At 42.3% G+C, this 17,507-nt stretch overlaps 1 protein-coding gene across 3 annotated transcripts in view; it reads right to left on the bottom strand.

The window, feature by feature from the left end:
* Positions 1 to 17,507, bottom strand: part of dock11 (dedicator of cytokinesis 11) — a 76,899-nt gene that overhangs the window by 50,844 nt on the left and 8,548 nt on the right. For all 3 annotated transcript variants that reach the window (XM_044097962.1, XM_044097964.1, XM_044097963.1), the window contains exons 3-18: positions 16,740 to 16,829; positions 15,943 to 16,025; positions 14,198 to 14,264; positions 13,386 to 13,481; positions 11,918 to 12,052; positions 10,062 to 10,245; positions 9,622 to 9,701; positions 8,258 to 8,341; positions 7,971 to 8,111; positions 5,649 to 5,936; positions 2,442 to 2,564; positions 2,264 to 2,346; positions 2,022 to 2,144; positions 1,747 to 1,823; positions 532 to 716; positions 357 to 422 (exon numbers count right to left, since the gene is read on the bottom strand). In XM_044097962.1, coding sequence (XP_043953897.1) covers positions 357 to 422; positions 532 to 716; positions 1,747 to 1,823; positions 2,022 to 2,144; positions 2,264 to 2,346; positions 2,442 to 2,564; positions 5,649 to 5,936; positions 7,971 to 8,111; positions 8,258 to 8,341; positions 9,622 to 9,701; positions 10,062 to 10,245; positions 11,918 to 12,052; positions 13,386 to 13,481; positions 14,198 to 14,264; positions 15,943 to 16,025; positions 16,740 to 16,829 — 1,905 coding nt within the window. The remainder of the gene's footprint in view (positions 1 to 356; positions 423 to 531; positions 717 to 1,746; positions 1,824 to 2,021; positions 2,145 to 2,263; positions 2,347 to 2,441; positions 2,565 to 5,648; positions 5,937 to 7,970; positions 8,112 to 8,257; positions 8,342 to 9,621; positions 9,702 to 10,061; positions 10,246 to 11,917; positions 12,053 to 13,385; positions 13,482 to 14,197; positions 14,265 to 15,942; positions 16,026 to 16,739; positions 16,830 to 17,507) is intronic.

The following is a 17,507-nucleotide window of genomic DNA, read 5'->3' as shown; positions in this document are numbered from 1 at the left end:
CCGAGACCCAGTGGACGGGTCAGTCAGTCGTCTCTCTCCACAAAAGGGAACACTGGCTGATTTTCAGGCCTTTGCAGAGGTGGGTAAGGTCAGTTGATCAGATCGGTTTCTCAGGTAAGTATTGGCTGATCAACAGTCTCCCAAAATTAGCAAAATCTGTGCATCCAAAACTCTTAATATTGAGGGAAAAGAGGTATTTAAAACTGCTAAATGTACTTCATTTACACCATAAATAAGATGTTACACACAGAGGAACTCAATTTACCAGTTAGGTGACTTCTGAAGGTATCTGGTTGCACTGGATTTTATTTCAGAATATAATTGCGACGGCAGCTGAGCTTGCTTTAGAGACTCACCTTTAAAGGGACAGAACCTTCCTCATCCGAATCTTTGAACTGCATGCAGACAGCGATGTTCCGAGCCTGAAGGAGGAGGGAGGAACAGTCAGTGACCCGCTGAGCCCAACGTGTCACATCTGCCTCACTGTGGCCCTCGCTGTCGGCTCTCACGCACGGTTCTGGTGGGCTTTACCTTGGTGAAGGCCTTCTGGTTGTCGTATTTCAGCTGCAGGGGGTAAACGTAGAGCTGGTTCTTGTAGGTGGTGAAGGGGTAGTTGTACTTGGCCTCCACGGGAAGGAACTCCTCGACCTCCACAGAAACCCGCTCACAGCCGTCCTCGAAGGGCTTGACGGGGATGTAGGAGGACGTCACCGTGTCTGCGGCACAGAGAGCTCCGTCAGCTCAGAGGACGGAGAGAAGCAGAGCCCACTTCTGCTGCGCTGATTCCATTATCCGCTAATCGAGGGGATCGACAGTGAAGCCGTGTCGCAGTACAAACCCAGATGCATCAAAACAGAAGAAAGCATCACTCAGCACACGATGCTGAGCTGCTTTTCTGAACTATGTCTTTTAGTGCTTTTTATGCACTCCCATCAAGACATCGGATGATCTCAAGCTGCCACACATTCTTATTTCCATTTGGACTGTGTCACTCAGCCAAAATATCACCTGCTTTTCTCTTAATTATCCCCAGAAACACTCATCTGACAAGTTGCATGTTCTGAAAGATCGCTACTTGTTTGATCTTTACAAATTCTTCCAATGTAATCGTGGCGATCTAGAAACATAGGCTTCCTCTGTTCTTTTGTGCTCTAGATAAAAGTACCAACAGCTGAACGAGGAAACAAGAGACCACAGAACTTTGTTACAGCGCCTCATTACCGCTTGGACTTTCTCACATTTTGTCACTAGAAACTAAGCCACAGCTCAACTCCAGAGCTACAATGATACATAATTTTATTTATTTATTCACACAAATAGAAAAAAAACCCCAAAAAAATTACAACTTTATAATTTATCAGGAAAATTTCATTTGTTAGTTAGCAAGATGCTAAAGTGCTGAGTAAAACTTTTGCTCTGCTATTAGCACATGAGAGGAAGTGTGCTCACCACTGATAGATAAAGTAGGAAGGGACTGAAACGATTTTATGCTCTGAAAAAATCAAAAGGTTGATCAACTAAGTATTGGTCCAGGGGGCTGAACACAAATGCACTCCACACTTTTAAGACTTGTTTTTGTAAGATAAATAAGCCAAAGAAAATACAAAAATGTTTCGAATTTCACAAATATGTGCCACTTGGTGTTGATCACATAAGATCCCAGTAGAATCCAGTAAAGTTTGCAGCATTGTTCCATTGGCGTGATAATAAAACACTCAGCAGGATGCCATGAAAACATGAACATACTTGAGAAATCCGGCGGGACACATTCAATGGTCACATTCAGCTGTCCTGGAACGATCTGCAGTTTGCTCTTCTCAGGTCTGAAAAGCAAAAAAATAAATAAAATAACATAAATTAAAAAAAGAGATTTTCTGAAACTTAAACAGCACAAATACTGAACAGTTTGGATTTTCCAGAGAAAGTGACGTATATGAGCGAGGCACTTGCTCTGATGCCGGGTCAAACTTAGACTTAAAGAGAATTAGGGCCCTCCACGTGAAGCGATGATGGTCACTCACTTCCTGCTGTCGGCCAGCAGCTTCAGCAGGTCGTCTGTGGAGATTTTGCTGCTGTCCTGGCGATAGAGAGGAGAAAACTTCCCATCCATGTCCAGGCTGCCCTGAGCGTCCTTGAACACCTGCCTGGGTCAGAGCAGAAGGCTCAGCGTTAAGGTCCAACACACACGCACACACACACACACACACACACACACACACACACACCGCACAGACCAACCACACACCCCAACACGCTGCCTTACTTGGCCGCCCAGGCAAAAGGCATCCTGTAGTGGCCCAGGCGCTGGCAGGTCTGCTTGGCAGCTTTCAGCACCTTCTGAGCCGTCTGGGGAAACATGGGAGGAGACGTGAACACGGAGCAACGTGTGAGTGTGTAAAATGTGCTGATTGTGAAGAGCAGCGGGGGAGTAGAGGGGGGACCTTGTTGGTGTCCGAGGTCTTGATGTAAGGCTCGGTGCAGTGGGTGATCCCGTTCTGCAGAACCTTCTCCACTCGGGCCACCAGGAAGATATCCGCATGAGGGTTGGTCACCGAGAAAATGCCCTGGGGACGAAAAACAAGAGAAGAAGAGAGAGGAGGAAGAGGATGAATGCTTTTGACTAATCCAAGTCTGCTTTTGACTAAAAGTCACTGAAAGCTTTTGGTCCTTTTGAAATTAAAATGACTTTTTTTTTTTTTTTATAGACAAAAGACATATTTTGTTTTGCGTCTAACACCCATCGTTCTATACGGTTACTCTGGAGGAGCCGCAGAGATTCAGAGCTCAGGCGGAAGAATCTGTCAACAGGAAAATATGAGCTAGAAATGCCTCAAACAAAAGACACATAATAAAGGCTGATTGATTGATGGATGGATGGATGGATGGATGGATGGATGGATGGATGGATGGATGGATGGATGGATGGATGGATGGATGGATGGATGGATGGAAGCATCTTTTTTTAGGGTACTCCAGACCTAAATCCAGTGGAGAATGTTTCCAGACCTGAGAAGTGCTGCTCACACACATTCCTCCATCCAATCCGCATGGATGGAGGGAAAATGAAGAGGAAAGAAACAATCATGCGAAAGCACCCAGCTGCTGACCTATTCTATAGAAAATCATGTAAAAATGTCAGCTTCTAGAGAACAAAGATAGTAGAATCAACTGTACCCACAGAGACTGCTGTTTCTAGAAAGCTGAATAAAACACCGTTTTCTTTTTCGTCTACTCTTTTCTTTCATTATCACACTTTATGTAAAAGAATAAGCTCTGTGGTTGGAACACATCAAACAAATAAGCAGATATGAACACATTTGTTTATTTTCCATTTTGCATAGTCGCCTCATAGTTGATGGAGATCTACAGTGACATCAGACACCATCAGGTCACAAACAAGAGCAGAGGAAGCAGCTGAGGCTAAAGTAGAGCTGCAGGAAAACCGCAAGGCAGCAACATGTATATTTGGTCGGGTGTGAAGAGTTCTTGCTCGAGGTTCCAGTTTCAAACACTCTGAAGAGGAAAGAAACAAAAATGTCTTCCGAACGCAACCAGCTGCTTCGGCTCCGACATGATCGTTACCCAGCAGCCGGTTTAAAAACGCTGCACAAAGTTTGGTCTCAAGAGCCACAAAGTAGTCCTTGCCACCATCACAGCTCAACACGAGCTGAGACTCATGGTCACATGAGGCCAGGCAGATGATTCAGAGCTGCAATTACCAGAGCAGACAGGAGGTGGAGGCTGCGTGCGTGGACCACACCCAGCCCAACTCCGTTACACTGGGCTCTGTTAACGCTGTAATCACCCAGGAGGAACGCCGAGCCGCTTGTTTAGCTTTAAAGCTGAGTGGACCAGTCCAAGCAGAGTGGCGGCTGGCTGCTGCAGCGCCACACTTTCAAATATCACAGCGTTCTGCTGGGCTTCAAAGAGAATACTTTACATCTCAGGAAGAAATTACTTGAAAAAACAAAACAAACAAAAAAAAACAGCATGATACTGCCACCACTATGTTTCACCAGGCAGACAGGATGTTCAGGGACTTCTGGGTTTAAATGTAGCCTCAACTTTAGTCTCATCTGACCAGGTGTCCAAACTTTTCACCACATTTCAAGTCACATAATTTAATCAAAACTTATTGTTGTCTTCCTAAAAGACAACAACAAATATGTATATAAAATCTCTGTACCAATAAGTACACATTCATATAGATGTAATAGAACAAAGTAGTCAGGCGTTTGGGGAGAAAAGGATCTGGAAGTAATTATGGACTCAAAATATAAACTGGGAAAAAAATCCAACAAGAGGGATATACTGGTCACTAAAATCACAAATAGTTGAGATTCCCTCTAAAAAAACCACTAATATATATATTAATAGTTCAAAACACCAAATATACCTAAATATGTATTAATATTCACAACGGAAACAGTCTTAGCACTACCATACAAGCTAAGAGTCAACAGTCTTCCTCGTCTCTGCTCTTGAGGTTAGAGCCAATCAGAGTCAGGAAAAATAAATGCTGTTCATGGATTGGTTGTTTTGCCATCACCAGACAATAGCATGTGAAGTAGCATTGATGCTAGCTGTGAATCTTTTCAGCTCCTCCTGAGTTATCACAGGCAGCTCTATTTATACAGAAATAACGTTGCAGTTTTATTTAGGGTTGTCAGAGTAAAGGGGGCTGCATACAGATGCTCTCCCTTTTAGCATATTTTTTATTTGTGAACAATATTGAAAACTAACTATGGTGTGTTAGTGTATTCAATAAAAATCACAACTAAATGTATGGACATTTTGCACTGCTTTCTGACAAAACAAGAAAAACTTTACGAGTTCTGAACACTCCTGCGGTGTTCCTAGTTCACTTGGGTCTGGTGACATGGAAAGAATCAAACTGACGGCTGCTGAGAAGAAAGGAAAAAGTGAGAACAAGCTGTGCGTGCTGCTGAGTTCACAGCCAAAGCCAGTGCTCACATACAGGCTTCATTTTTCCAGAGCCTACAACACTGAAGGTAGATCAAAGAAACTCCCGTCATCAAAAATCTGCCTCACTGCAGATGGCAAATTAAATCAAAAAAGAGACAAATTAAACATTCTTCCACGTATTCAGAGATGGAAAAGTAGGACAGAGATTCATCGAACCAGTAGAGGACGTCCAAACAAACTGGTAAGTTAGAGGAGCTAACTTACTACTCAGAAACATGAGCTACCCTAATACTGAAACACTTCACCAACTTGGTATTTAGCAGAAGCTAATGCTATGGCACTACACCACCAGTGTATTTAGCAAAAGCTAAAGCAGTACATCAACAGGGCATTTAGCGGAAGCTACCACTAAAGGGCTACACTAATGATGCATTTATTGGAAGGTAACATTGAAGCTATAAATATGGCTAAATTATTTCTCCACCTAACAACGTTACATAGTAGACTTACAAACACACACAAAAAAAACTGTATGTCAGAGCATTAAAAAAGGTTTTGCTTTGGTAAGGCTGCTGGAAAAAATCCCCATCTCATAAAAGAAAATAGCAGGTACAGAGGTGCAACTGCAGCAGTGAGAGCTACGCAGCAATTTAGCATCTCAGCATTTGAGGTTAGAGACTTCATTGAGCTAAAACATGAGGCTTTCAGTGCTTAGCTTGTACCTGTGTGGGGAAGCGAAGCAGAGCCTCCGACACCCTCTGGACAACAGGAAGGCCTTTCCCCTTCCCACAGTCTCCGTTCACCATGACCCCTCCTCCTCCTCCTCCTCCACCGCCCTCTCCCGATCCTCCACCTCCACCCTCCGAGTCAGACGATGGAGAAAGTTGACCGGAGGTGTCCGTCAGCATCTCCCGGACACACGGAGGGTTCAGGTCCACGTGGAAATCGGCCGAGATCTTGCAGTTTTTGGACAAGTCGAAAAGGGCGAGGCAGATGAAGAACGGCTCCACCTGCAGCAGAGTTGAGTGGAGAGAGAAGAAAAGGTGGATTGAAAACCTCAGAAAGACACAACAATATAATTTTTAAATAACGTTGTTATGGTGCCATTCAGAAAGGAAGTTAACTTAATTTACTGAAATAGCTAATGACAGAAATACCCAACAAGTTTATTCATAGACTTCAAAAGCTCACATTTGGTTACAAAACTAGGGGTGCACAGATCAATTAACTCAGATTTCCTTAATTTTTGTAGATCTGTAATCGCTGATCTGTAAAAGGCCTGACCTACCGATTCCAATTTAAGCAGATAATTTCTTCCTTAAAAATTTGCTACAAATAGTGATAAGTCACTAAGGTGGCAACAGTAGGGTGACTATTATTAACTATTATTAACCGTGCCATGCAGGCGTGACCTGCTGGGCCGGTCTGTCAGTCAGCCTGGAGCAGAGTTTGATCTTCATACCTTTGCGGAGGTAGCTAAGATCAGTTTCTCATGTAAGAATAGGCTGATCACCAGTCTCCAAAAATAAATAAAAAATATGGGTCAATTTATTGGCCGGACGATTTATTGGTACATCGCTAATGTTAGGCACAGATTTCAGTTCTAGAAAGAACTTTTGAGATTTGGCTGATGTCTGTGCAAAGTCTTTGCTGGCACAAAAGAATTGGTCTAAATTAAAGCGTATTAATCTCGTTAACCTGCCTCAGTTATGGAAACATGCTGTGCTGCCATGGAAATAGACCATGTTTTTGTTTCCATTTCCAATTAAAGCAGCCCGATCCAAAAGAAATAATTCATTATATCGGCCAAAACAAGTTACTGTCGTGATGCCCAAACATTTTCTAAAGGTTGTTCAATTACGTCAAGATGGACCAGTGAAGCCCTCGGATACTGAATGGAAACAAGAGCGGAGAAGAGGAAGAGTGTGTGCTGCTTTGGAGCCACAAATATGAATGGAATCATTTGTCCAAGCAAGCGGCTCCTTTAATGCAAGAGGAGGAGCTCAATCGGCTCCATGACTGCATGAAGCTGCTCTGTTCAAGGTGAAAACTGCAGAATAACGCCATCTTTTACAATCACACATTCCCATCCCACAAATGTGTATGCATGGGGCATTTTTTTTTTCTAATGCGTTTTATTTTTACCACAGGACAGTGAATGCATCATCCCAACCGCCTTGATGTGGAAGTTACGGGTGGAGGGGAGGCGACATGTGAAGCTCTCTCTGTAGGCCAACATGAATAATGAAGGTGTATTATCTGGGGCGAGAACTGCAGAGGGGGGGGGACTGACCACGATCTGTGCTGGTAAAAATGAAAGCAGTGCGTTGTGGGTAAATATGCACATCTGTACAGGGACTCACATGGAAGGTGTTGGTCTTATTTGGGAAGTAGGTCTTTGTATACAGTGGAGTGCTAATGCATTAATAGCTGACCTATTTTTGTCTATATCACGTTAGCTCACTTTGACGAAATCCTTTGTTTAGCGCGCTTAGCTTTGCCTAAATTAAATTTTCTGTATAAATTCTAAAGTGCTCATTTATTCGGCTGTTTTGTAAACTTTCACTTAAATAAAACACTTGATAACCAAAACTTCTGTGTCCAATTTTTGATTATTGGAATTCTTCCAATAGTTAGTCGATTATGTTCATGCTGTTATTTTGAAGTGGTTAAACACTGTTTATGTAGGAGTTCCTTTTCCTCTTCTCACATAAAGTCTTTTTTTTTCCCCCCCCCAAAAAAACTTAAATTCAAACCATAAATATACAGGAACAAAATAAAACATATGCGCTACAGTAGAGAACAAGATATAGAAAATAAATAATGCATAATATCTAAAGGTCTGCTTTTGCTAAATATATGTTAGTGTAGTGCTTTAGCTTCTGCTAAATAGTGTGTTGGTTTAGCGTTTTGTCGTTAGCAGAACTAATGTTTATGATTAGCACTTTAGGGTTAGAATGACTAACATTTTAGTTGGCAGTGCCCACCACTGTTCTTATGTGAACAGTGTGTTTATATCCATTTATATGAAGACAGTGACGTACGTTGGTGAGGACACCATCGGCCTTCTCATTAACGCAGCCCTGCAGGCTGAAGGTGAGGTCGTGGCAGCTGACCATGATGCGGCGGCCGAAACGCTCCTCGAACGGCTTCACGTCTGGCTCGATGCCCGAGAAGTCCAGCCTCTAGATGCAGGACAGGGAGGGGGGAGGGAGGGGGATGAAAGAGAACGGGAGGAGGGTGGACAGATCAGGAAGATTGGATCAATAGTGAGACACATAAATAAGTAATGAGTGAAAACGCAAGTATTGGAAGCATAAACTTTCCTTACCTGCGTTTCAGGGTCCAGGGAGAAAAGCTTTTGTCTGCCTTCGTTCCTGTTGATCTTATTGAGCTGGTCTGTCTCCCTCACGTACTGCAAAGAGCACAAAGTCAAACTAAATGCTTCAACCTTTACTATACCCATTTTTATTGTGTCTGCATCAACTCTTTAGCTGAGAGCTTGTGCTTTCTATCCTCTTTAAGCAACTCGAACAGAAGACAAAGACATTCAGTCGGAAGAGAAATGGGAGGATGAGGGGGCCATCTTATGTAGACAAACAAGTCAAGCCCTCCAGTGCCAGTCGGACCTGTCTGCTCTGCCTGCAGCCTGCAGACAGACGGGAGCATGGAGCAGCAGAGGCCCGGAGCCAGAGCGGGGCTTTGTTGTCAGTGAGCAGCTGTGGGTTTAAACCCATTAAAGCAGCAGAGGGTCTGTGGAGGAAACACTGCTGCTCTCAGGCCTTTTCTGCCCCACAATCTCTGCTCAGAGGAAACCTCCAAATAAAACGTTTACAGCAACCACCAGTTCTCTCCGAGCCAACAACGAGATCGTGACAAAACAAATGAGAATGAGCCGCAGTTTTCAGAGCGCATCTCTCAGCAGAATCATCGATCAAAGCTGGAGCTCAGAAGGAGAAGCAAGAGTTTTCAAACGAAATGTTCGCACAAAAATAATAATGATAATAATAAAAAGTACATTTAAAAATAAAAAAAGTTCAGAGTATTAACCAGAAAGTGACCCTAAAAACATCTTTCATAATTCTTTAACTTTTTGTATTCTGACAGTTTTACTTTCACCAAGTTTATTGTTGTGTTCAACATAAACTGAGAATTAATAACTCAAAAGGTTCACATAGCGCATCGCAAAAACACCTCTTGGACTGTTCCTGAAACCTTATTATATTTTTATAGGGGCAACACAAATAAAAATCTGAAAAGTGTGGTGTGCTTTTTGCTTTCCCTGCTTTCGTCTGATTTAATTCAATTGAGATCTTAAAAGATAAACTGACAAGGAGAGAATTCATCATAGAACTGAGGTTCATCTTAGACAACAACCTTAACCATCAGCTGCAAACCTGCTGGACTCAGCGGGCGGAACACAAATGCAAGCCACACTTTTTAGATTTTATTTCCGAAAATGTAGATAGACTGTAATATTTTGTCCCCTCTTCACTATTATGCAACATTTTGTGCGGCTACATCACAAAAAATTCCAACATAACAAACATACTGAAGTTTGAGAAAATTTGACAAAGTTTGAGGGGTGAAAATAGGTTTATGAGGTTCTGCATAACTTTAATATGGTTATATGTAACAATAATGGTCTGATAAACATTATGATGGCTTATAGAAACAGATAAGTGCTGTTCCTACCTTCATGAGCTCTGAGTGCAGGCTCCTCCCCTGGCTCTCCTGCAGACCTTCCCCTTTCCCTTGGCTCACCGTGTCGTCATCTGATCACACAAGAGGAAATTAATCAACAAGAAGCCCTCAGGTTTGATTAGCACATCCATGCTGTCCAGTTTAAAATAGCATCCATCTGCTGCCTCTCTAGATGCTTGGAGCCGATGAACTGAGTGAACCTCTTAGTCGTCCCAGTTTCTCATCAGAATGTCGGGAGTTTTTTGGATTTCGTCCACAGAAAGTTGGCAAGAGCCAAACAAGCTGGATAAAACGCTTAATGTTCCCTCTAAGGCCAACTAAATCAAGAGAATAGTCGACCCTCTTTCCTGAAGAGACAATCAGCTAGAGGAAGTTCAGACTTTAACACCCTGTTAGGTTTTTATTTTGTGAGTGTAGAAGGAGGAGCTGACCTGTGTTGAAGTCCAGCGGCTCGGCTCCGTTCCTCTTGTCGGGGACGGCCTCGGCGGCGCTCTGCAGGGCCTGCTTCAGCGTGGACACCCAGTCCTCCATCTCCGCCTCGCTGTCCGCAGCCAGGAAGTGGCTGTAGCGGTCCTGCATCTTCAGCTCGAAGCCGTTCCGCCGCATCTTAGGGCTCTGACGAAGCACAGCACGTTAGAGGGGTCAGTGTAAAACGGAAGAGCTGCTGATTGGAGCCTTCAGCAGAAACTGGTTCATTATCCAACCTGACAGATTAGTTAGTGAAAACTCTTTATCTCTGTTGTCAAAAAGGATTCGTCCCCTTTATGAAGGGGGCAAATACTTTATGGAGAAAGGAGCTCCTGTAACAGTCTGTGCAACAACAAATCTGAAGACGCCTCTGACAGAACACATTCTGTTGTCTGACATTCTGATAAAGAGGATGCTTAGTTTTGACAGTTTTATTTTTATTTTATGAAGAATTCTTGATGGAAAATGATTGACACCAATAAACAGCTATTACCGTATTTTCCGGACTAAAGGGGCACTTTTTCCCCCCCAGAATATTGCTGGTCTTCAGCGGATTATTCAGATAAACTTCAGGGAATAAAAAGGATGAATGAATCATCCGTAATGTCAATGTCAAATGTCAATGTCAAATTTATTTATATAGCACTTTAAAACAGGCATAGAACTGCACCAAAGTGCTGTACAAGAATGACAACAACACAAATGAATAAAAACAAAGTATCAAACACTAGTTCAATTAAATGCCAAGGAATAAAAATGAGTTTTAAGAAGCAATTTAAAATGATCCAGGCTGTGGGCAGATCTAATTTGGAAAGGTAGATTGTTCCATAGAAAAGGAGCAACAGCAGAAAAAGCCCGATCTCCTTTCCTCTTAAGTCGGGTCCGAGGAACTGTCAGTAAAAGCTGATTATTAGAACGTAGGGTTCTGGACACAGACTGAAATGTGATACGATATAAGTGACAGAACGCAGAAAACATAACTCTCTCAGGAGAAACCCTCCATATTTTTCCTTCTTCCTCTTCTACTCCCAAAGCATCATGGGATATATAGTCCACTACATTAAAGGTCCACAAATAGTCAGTTTTGATCCAGGTACTACCTATGAAATACTAACTATGAAATAACAATTACAACTCAGAGTTATTTATATTAAATTATAACATCCCAAATAATAAGTCATAAACTAGTCCTGGTTAAACCCAAAACTAATCCTTAACATCCTGTGATAGTCCAGTCAGACATATCTATGGTTTATTTTCCTCTTTATGACACTTTTTTTTTTTTTTTTTTACGGTAGAGTCAGTGGGAAACTCGTTTTCACACAGAGCCAGGGTCTGCTTTGGATAGTTTATTCCCTTCATGAATTTAAGCTAAAAAAAAAAAAAAGGAAATTTGTCTTTATTTTACTGTCACACAGGATGTGATAGTAAAATATTTTTTAAAAAATGCAAAGACTAACTGGAAGAAATAACTAATTTATTCCAGTTAGAAATTAGTTCTTCCAGTTAGTTTCACTCACTGACTAAACCCAGTGAGTGAAATTGTGATCATCAAACTCAAAGCTTCCCAGCAACCAGCCCAGACCTGAAGGAAGTACCCACAAGTTGACTGAGCCAACACCATCACCCCCCCCTCCACCCGCAGCTCCTTCCTTTTAATCAGCTAGACCAATCCTTTTCTACCCAGTCAGAGGAATGCAGTAAATCTGCCCCAATAAAAGCAGCTAAAAGCCCCGGGAGCGTGGCAGGAGCTCACATTAACCCCAGGACCCACAACAAGGCTGCTGCTCCTGCTGCTGCTGCCTTGCTCAAAGTGTACCTGAACAACATCAATGCAGGAGTCCAGGTAGATGGAGCCTTTGGTTTCCTTGCAGTTCTTCTCGTCCTTGTAGGAGTTGAGGATGTAGGAACCGTCGGGGAGCTGGGACAGGTAGAAGTATCTCCGTTTGAACACCTGAAAGTCACAGCAAAGACTCATCATCTCTGTCAACCAGCAATAACTCATAAAGAAAGGAGGGATTATTTGTGGTGCACGCAAAACATTACAGCCACAAACTTTGATGTGTTTTAGTAAGGTTATATATGATTGTGAGGTCAAAAGTACATGACCTCATGTTTTGTTTTTTTTTCATAAATATAAATCTGAAAAGTGTGATGTGTATTTGTATTCAACCCCCTTTACTCTGACACCTCGTAACAAAATCTAGTGCAGCCGACTGCCTCTTTTGTAGTTGAACCTGCCAATTCTGATTTTGGCCAAATCCAATGTTTAGGTCTGAAAAGTCACTAAATGAAGTGAAAAAGTCGCTGAGGTGAGAATACTGGAGAGTTACTATTGTCAACCGCAGTCAGTCAGCCCTGTCTAAGGGACAGTGAATTCCACACCTTTGCACAAGCAGATAAGATTCTATGGATAAGATCAGTTTCACATGAAATTTTCAGCCAATCTTCCAAAATAAAGGAATTCCTGGCAGATTTATCGGCCGGCTGATTCATCATTGTACCGCTACTTAATAGAGATTGTTAGATTTTATTCAAAGTAGCAGTATGTAGGTTTTATTAAAATTATTTTTTTACGCATTTGTTGTATGACAGTGACAGTATGAGACAGATAATCTGTGGAAAAAATTGCGCTCCTCTGCCTTCTTCCAGAACTCCCAGTGCCAACTAGAAACAACCAATCAATGCTAAGATGAGGGTCTTGTGCTGCCAATCCCAATCTCATGTTCTAGCTGGCAGATCCTGTTGTGAATGCTAAGGCTAGTTAGCACAGTCATGAATGGCAGTGGATAAACAGTTTCCCTGCAACGGTGAGTTGTTTCTCCACCGTTTGCACATTTAGCAGCGAGTTCATGAGGATGACTGACAGCACCAAGCCCCTCCTCCTGGCTCTGATTGGTTGTTTCTGACCGGGAGCGCTACATTTCTTCAGACAGCAACAGCAGTTCAGGAAGGAGGTGGAGGAAATCCATCTTTTCTGTCTCACCACAGTCACGACATGGTGACAATTTTAACAAAAAAAAAACAAAAAAAAGATATTCTTCATAAAAGTTACATACTACAGCTTTAAAGATATTGAGAATATAAGGTACTAAAATTAGAGGTTATAATGTGACAGGATGTGAACAGGTTTAAGAGGCATGAATCATTTTCCAAGACATCGAATACTAAATGCTGTTTGAGTTTCGAGTCGCCAGAGGCGAAGAACTGAGTACGGTTGATGTGCCGTGTCCAACCCTTCCACGACTCTGTGTTAATAACAGACAGGAGTGCTGGCGCTGACTCACCCTCATGGAGACAGACAGGCTGCTGTTGATGTTGGCTTTCTGCAGCCAGCCCTGCTTCAGGATGCCTCCCCTCTGGGAGCACAGCGACGCCGTGTCCTGGCCGACAGAAAGCACACGGAGCCTTTCAGGACGCATTCAACTTAAACACCATGAAACATTCATTTTAACCCGACTCTACATCTTTCTCTACAGGATATCAGAACAATACGAGAGCTTTCTTAATGTCTCATACTACAGTTCCCCCCCAAAAATCAAGATAAACTTTGGTTTCAGGAGATCAGACTATTGGTGATTACTGCTGAGTAGACACACACACACACACACACACACACACACACACACACACACACACACACACACGTTCACAGTAATCCATCTTTCTGATTGGCTAAAAAAGAGTCAAGCCCATCCTCCGTCCTCCTGACTGCAGAGTTATGGTTTGGAAAGCAGATGTTCTCCTGACCTTCCTCCGTCTCTCCTCTGCCTCCATGTGGGCGGTCGATGAGATCTATTTATAGGACATGTTAGGATTCTGGTTTCCCTGCTCCGCTCCGTAGCGCGCTGTAAGAGGGCTGACACGCCCACCTGACAGACCATGAGCCATGGCCGTGTTTCATCATGTCCGCTTTGGTAAACGAGCAGAGAGAATGTCTTTGTATCTATTCCAGGATGGTCCTGTTTGTTCAATAAAACAAATCTGAGCATCTTTTAGCAGAATCTAATCTCAGAGATTTACAGGGCACCACTAAAAGCCCTCAACAAACACGCACACACACACACACACACAGTGCTGTCTGTGATCTGCCACTCACCTCATCTTTGGTGTCTTCATCGATCTCAAACACGTGAGCAGGAAGCTTGTCCGTCTTCAGCCCTTTGCTTTAAAAAAAACAAACAGGGTCAATAAGCAGCTCTGCTTTGTCTGCATGAGGTCAGCTACATTCCTTTGTTGTCAACAAAACTGAAATGAGCCATTTAAAGATACCAGCCGTTTGTTGTTTTTACATAGACATTAAAAACAGCTTCGTAACAGAGAATGTATTTCTACTACTGGAATATGCTTAGAAGAACATTGAAGCAGAAAAGACCTGCTTTAAATTTTGCTCCCTGTATATTTGGGTCGATGACATCACAATAGGAACTTGAAAAGTGACTTTTGACAGATCTTGACTAGGATTCTGAAGCATTCCAGTTTGCTTCAATGTGTTTTATTCTTGCCAAATTCCAAGCTGTACGGAAGGCCATACTGGCCAAGAAAGAAGAAATAAAAGCCCAACAGGAAGTCATAATAACAAGTTTTAAAGTCATAATTAGAGGACCAGTTCGGTACATTATATTGGTAAATAGTATTTTGAAAAGGTAGACTGATGTGATGTTTAGCTTCAGGGCTATTTTACAATAAATAACCAAAAATTCAATTAAAATCAAAAATACTTTACTTATCCAAAAGGGAAACTGAATTTCATCCAAGTGCCTTCAATATTTTATATTTCTCAGTAACATGTCCTGGATGACACTGTGAGTTGTCGGCAAGCACTACTAATCAACCTCTTTTGCTTTTGGCTCTCCTCTTTAAATCTCTGTCTGGCCTGTCGGTTAGAAATAGAGATGCTGGAGTAGGGGATATGATCACTGGCCTTTATGACCGATGAGAGAGACGGTCTGAACTTCCTCCGTCTCTCTCTACTCAGTGGTTCTGCTCTCAATCCATGAAGCCTCCTTTGAAAATGTTGGTGCTAAAGCTGAGCACGTAAGTTTTATTAACAATCTGCTAGCCATCTCAAGTGCAGAGTGTTAGGTTTAGTACACTCTGCAACTGGGTGTCTTAAACTCAGCTGAGTTTAGGACACTCAATTGAATTTGGTGTTTCAGCTATTTTAATAGCTTCAGCTATTTTAGTAGCTGAAACACCAAACATACCCCGATATAAATGAATCAAAAGACACATTGTAAACCCTCTTAGAACTACAGCAGCCTTCCTTATTTCCGCTCTTGGGCAGGTACAGCCAGCAGCGTGTCAAGTAGCATTGTGGCTAGGTCACTCAGCTTCCTGCCTGGCTGCATTTTCTGTCAAATATTTCAAATATGTTCTACAAAAAAAGACACATGAATCGGCAAAACCTTGAACACTGAACCGTGAATAAGCGGGGCTTCATTGTATTATTACTAACAAAGTCTTCAAGCAACATTTTAGCTGTCGCTGATATTATCCAGACCTGCTGAGGGATCACTGTGAGGCGTTTTCCCCTGAGGTTGGAACAGCAGTGATAAACTCAGCGACCTCTTCATCACTGTGAGAGTTCAGAACACCAAACCTTCCTGAGCTGGTAGATTTCCTCTGAGCAGAGGAAGACTTAAAGCTGCATGGACGTACTGGGGATTTCTGGTAGGTCACCAGTGAGTACAAATAAATCCCTTGTACGTCTTAAATAGCTGGCAGTCAAAGGACTTCCAGCTAAGTTAAGAGGTCGTTCTGCACAAATTCTAAATCTAAACCCAGTTTCTCCAAACATTATGTCACTAATTCCCATCAGTTTGGGATCTTATCTTTCCTTACCTTGGCAGCATGCGGAAATCGCCCGAGTAAGCCTCGTACTTGTAGTTGATGACATGCCAGTCGGTGTTGTACATCTTGATGCACTGTGGATCAGAATGCTGGATTAGCGCCACATACAGTAAAATATAGAAGTGGGTCAAAATTGTCATTTCCTCAGTGTAAAAGCAGCCATATCCCTATTTTGTGAAGGAAACTGTCACTCCGCTGCTGTCAACTCAGCTACTTTGTCACAATATTTAGCAACTTTCCAAACAAAAAAAATTGGTATCGGCCCAAAATCGGAAACGACAGGTCAGCCTATTTAAAGATCGCAGAACGGCCAGAAAAACGCAATCGGTGCACCCGTAAAGGTGACATCTATTTAAGGCTTTCTATGTGCCATTTATTTCCTTTCAACACTGAATGCTTCTGCTGCCTGAAAGGATCTTTGTTTGCTAAATGCTAAATGATGTTGGCTCCATTTTAACAAGCCCTTTGATGGCTGTTTCTACAATGTGTCACAGTCATGAGAGCTGGAGAGCAGCGGCAGAGCGGACTGTTCTCATCATAACACAGAGTCCCGTTTTTATTGACGATTAAACGTTTCGGATTTTTACAAAGAAATCTGAACATTTCTTTGTGAACACTCTAAAAGATGATAATGAATGGTGAATTTGCCATTTTATTGATCAATGATAAAACAAAGCGTCGAGCTAGACTGCTGTGTGGATAGCATCTACTTTTTCCTTTTTTTCATTCCAAGTCTCTTTTTAGATCTTGATAAAAGGCTTGATGCCGCTGCTGCTTCGTCAGCATACCTCTTTAGCAAACAGACTCCTGGCCTCTTGCTCGGCGTTCTGAGGAACAGAAGGAACGACGGTCCTCCTCTGCCGGGAGATCTGGGACTCCTGCATCCAGGCAAACACAGCAACACACAAACACACCGAGACACATGGGAGCATGTAAGCATTACACACTGGGAAGTCTGTGAGACTGGGGGCATCATTTGCTTCACAGAAGTATTTGGAACCCTTTATTTTCTCTTTACGTTCTCTAAAGAATTCTCTAAGGATTTCACGGGGCGGCTACCACCAAGCTGCCCGGCTCCCAGGATGTTGGCACTGCCGTCTATTTGTCACGGCTTTCCCACAACAATTTTCTTCATTCTAATGTTCAAATACATATTGATATTTACCAATACGGATTTATTTTTCAGTCAATTTATTAAGTGGTATAACATTAAAGATTTGTGAAAACAAGTGGTGATCAAACTTCTGCTAACCTGCTAGGAATGGAAGTAATTTTTCAGTTAGTCCTTTAGTATTTTGGTAACTTTGGAAGTGTTTAGCACACTTAGCTTCCCCTAACTTCATATTTCCAGATATATTCTAAAGTGTTAGTTTACTTGACTGTTTTGTTAACTTTCCGTTGAATAGTGTTCAACGTCTGCGTTGAAGTTTTGGTTTTCGACTTCTAAGAATTCTTCAAGCTGTTAGACGTTTATATTCATGCTCTTATTTTGAAGTTGGTAAAGTTTCCAACAGCGACAGTTCCATTTCCTCCTCTCGTTTTATCCTAGAACTTTA

This window comes from Gambusia affinis, linkage group LG18, assembly GCF_019740435.1.
Source record: "Gambusia affinis linkage group LG18, SWU_Gaff_1.0, whole genome shotgun sequence".
Taxonomy (NCBI): Eukaryota; Metazoa; Chordata; class Actinopteri; order Cyprinodontiformes; family Poeciliidae; genus Gambusia; species Gambusia affinis.
Note: the sequence above shows the minus strand (reverse complement) of the source record. Positions and strands in the feature narration are given on the sequence as shown.